At 49.7% G+C, this 2,632-nt stretch overlaps 1 protein-coding gene across 2 annotated transcripts; it reads left to right on the plus strand.

Moving 5' to 3' along the window:
• The first annotated feature begins 84 nt into the window (after positions 1–84).
• armc1l (armadillo repeat containing 1, like) lies at positions 85–2,614 on the plus strand. Of its 2 annotated transcripts, none has more exons than XM_067241090.1 (7): positions 85–204; positions 408–573; positions 689–780; positions 982–1,156; positions 1,322–1,438; positions 1,577–1,651; positions 1,783–2,613. In XM_067241090.1, the coding sequence occupies exons 2-7, from the start codon at positions 421–423 to the stop codon at positions 1,972–1,974; spliced, it is 804 nt and encodes a 267-aa protein (XP_067097191.1). In that variant the 5' UTR covers positions 85–204; positions 408–420; the 3' UTR covers positions 1,975–2,613. The 2 variants fall into 2 exon arrangements, with proteins under 2 accessions (XP_067097191.1, XP_067097192.1); XM_067241091.1 differs by having other exon boundaries at positions 93–197; positions 1,783–2,614.
• Positions 2,615–2,632: the final 18 nt, after the last annotated feature.

Genomic DNA, 2,632 nt, shown 5'->3' on the forward strand with positions numbered 1-2,632 from the left:
CACACTGTGCGAAGTGACAAGAGTCTTTCATCCAATGATCAGCCGGAAAGAAGGTGCACAAAATTTGTATTTTTGTGTGCAAGAGCGAGTTCCCTACGTGGATAACGTCCATAACTTTAACATTTTAAACACGTTAACTGTGTTTATCAAGCTAGTTAGGAGTATATAACTTTACTAACCAGTTACAACAACTAACCGTAAGTGGTAAGTAATATTTCCACATAAACTCACGTTTCAACCCGCTAAAGTTGATCCCTCTTTTAGCTAACTGGTGGCTAGGCTAACGCGCTAGTTAGCGAACGTGTTTACTTTCTTGGCTAACTCAAGCTAGGCAGCTAGCCAACCATTACGCGTTGTTAACGAGCTATATAGACAAATGTATGTTTCTCGTTTTTTGTATCCTGTAGCAGAGTTGTTAAGATGATGGATGCTCTGTCTGTGGTGAGCCAGCTACGGGACCTGGCCACCGAACCTCAGAACCGGGAGGCCATAGTCCAGGACCAGGGTTGTCTTCCAGGCCTGGTACTCTTCATGGACCACCAAAACACTCAAGTGCTGTTCGCCACTCTGCAGGTACTTACCCTGGGAATAATAGAGAACATTGCTTGTATCGTGTTTGGCAAAACAACAATACAATTAAAGTAAAATGCCTTTACTCATACGTTTCTACCGCTCTGTCTGCGGCCAGACCTTGCGTTACCTAGCCGAATCCCATCAAAACATCCCCATCATGAAGAATGAACTTGGGATGATGGTGAGCTTAGAGAACCTGATAGACAGGTAAGTTCAGGTGGGTTCTCTGGTCCTGTACACTGTGGAATGTGATGCATGACGTTGTGATGTGTGCCTGAATAAGACTTCAAAGTCACAAACTGCAAATTAAAGTAAACGTGTCATTCATTCCTATGCGACACTCGACAGTATTGGAAAGTAGTACTTGCATTCTATACCCATGATGTCTGTACCATTTCATTGTCTTAGGAATGGGTTGTCGGTTGACATTAGCGCCCTGGCGAAGGAGGTGTATGGTATCCTGAAAGCACCACCCCCCCGCTCCCCGGAGAGAGGGAGGAGGAACAAGTCCCAGTTCTTCCTCAACTCCTCTAACAAGAAGGCCAAGTCTGTCACCCTGCACATCCAGGGACTAGACAGCACTGTATGTACACTCATGACACAGACTGCACACACACACACTTTCTCTCACGCTCTCATTCAAACATTACATCCGACATTGAGATATATTTGAAAAGGTTGGATGTCTGAAGGTGGGTGGATGTCCTTGACTGACCTGAGTGTACTGGTGCCTCTGTCCCGTGGCCAGGACCAGAGAGGTATGTGTGAGCAGGCTCTCCTCAAGGTCAAGGGGGTCATCAGCTTCACCTTCCAGATGGCCTCCAAGAGATGCACCGTCCGGATCCGCTCAGACCTGCCTACTGAGGTAACTGCCTGGTCCTCAGGCTCACACACACACACGGCATGCTCAGACCTATCAGACCTAGCTTGACTGGTGCCTAACGTAGTGTCAGTTTTCTTGACGTTTCGTCATGTCACACCGGCTCTCTCTCTCTTTCCACAGAGCCTGGCATCAGCTATTGCTGCCACCCAGGTGCTGTCAGCCCAGCAGGTTGTGAAGAACGAAGCTGGAGAAGAGGTGGGGGCAGTGTTGTCATCATGGCTGCTCGTCAGACCGTCGCTGCAAACAAGCTCTGCTTGATCAAATCCCTGTATCGCTCTGGACAGTGTAGTTAAGAATCCTACGCGCGCGTGTGTGTCTCTCCGCAGGTCTTGCTGCCCATCAGCTCATGTGGAGTGGAGGTCCAGGAGAACGGGGCCCTGCCCGACTACCTCCCCGAGGAGGAGAGCCCCGAGAGGGACACGGACCGCGCCGTCTCCCGCACCACCGCCAAGGAGGACGCCAGCGGGAGCTGGCTGAACGCCGCCGCCGGCTTCCTCACCAAGACCTTCTATTGGTGAGAGGGGAGCCGGCGGAGCTGCCGCCGCCCAACACGCAGCTGCCACCGGACAGACTTGACCACCAGAGGCCGTGTTCGAACAGGACTTGAGGAAGCAATCCTTTCCTAGCGCCACCGAATCTCGAATCAGACGTGATTGGATGGGTGAACGCATGAGCTCGTATTTACCGTCGCCAACCCAGTTGGGTCTGTGGTCAGACTTGCCTGGATTGGAGGGCGTGTTGACCAGGGCCAGCGCTGTGTGTGGATGTGCCGAAGGGTAACGCTGTGTGTGGTGATGGAAGCCCACCCACTGCTGAAAAGAAAAGTCCTGGTCGTTCTGTGCTTGTGATGCCCGTTCCTGTCCTGTTTGTGAATGTACATATTTCTTCTTGTCAGAATATCCTGTTTTCTCCATCTTTGTTACACATGTTCCAGTTCTTCACACTGCCGTATGCTTTCTATTCACATTTGAATCGGTTTCCCATTTCAATGTATGAGTTGTCATTCTTCACACGCAACTGCGAAACCATTTGAACACCTTCAATGTTGTCATTTGAAACTATTCTTCAAATAAACCTCGTCTTTATGTACTTGTTTAAGGCCGGAGCGACCGCTAATACACAACCAGGCTGAGATTTCTCACTCATTATTACAACACAAGGACCACACAATTTCCA

The sequence above is a fragment of the Osmerus mordax genome, chromosome 8 (genome assembly GCF_038355195.1).
Source record: "Osmerus mordax isolate fOsmMor3 chromosome 8, fOsmMor3.pri, whole genome shotgun sequence".
In the NCBI taxonomy this organism is placed as follows: Eukaryota; Metazoa; Chordata; class Actinopteri; order Osmeriformes; family Osmeridae; genus Osmerus; species Osmerus mordax.

Bases quoted from the DNA above. Each gene is read 5' to 3' on its own strand.
- armc1l (XM_067241090.1), top strand. From the start codon at position 421: ATGATGGATGCTCTGTCTGTGGTGAGCCAGCTACGGGACCTGGCCACC. The intron at 781-981 runs GTAAGTTCAGGT...TCATTGTCTTAG, and splicing joins TTAGAGAACCTGATAGACAG to GAATGGGTTGTCGGTTGACA. The intron at 1,157-1,321 runs GTATGTACACTC...TCCCGTGGCCAG, and splicing joins TCCAGGGACTAGACAGCACT to GACCAGAGAGGTATGTGTGA.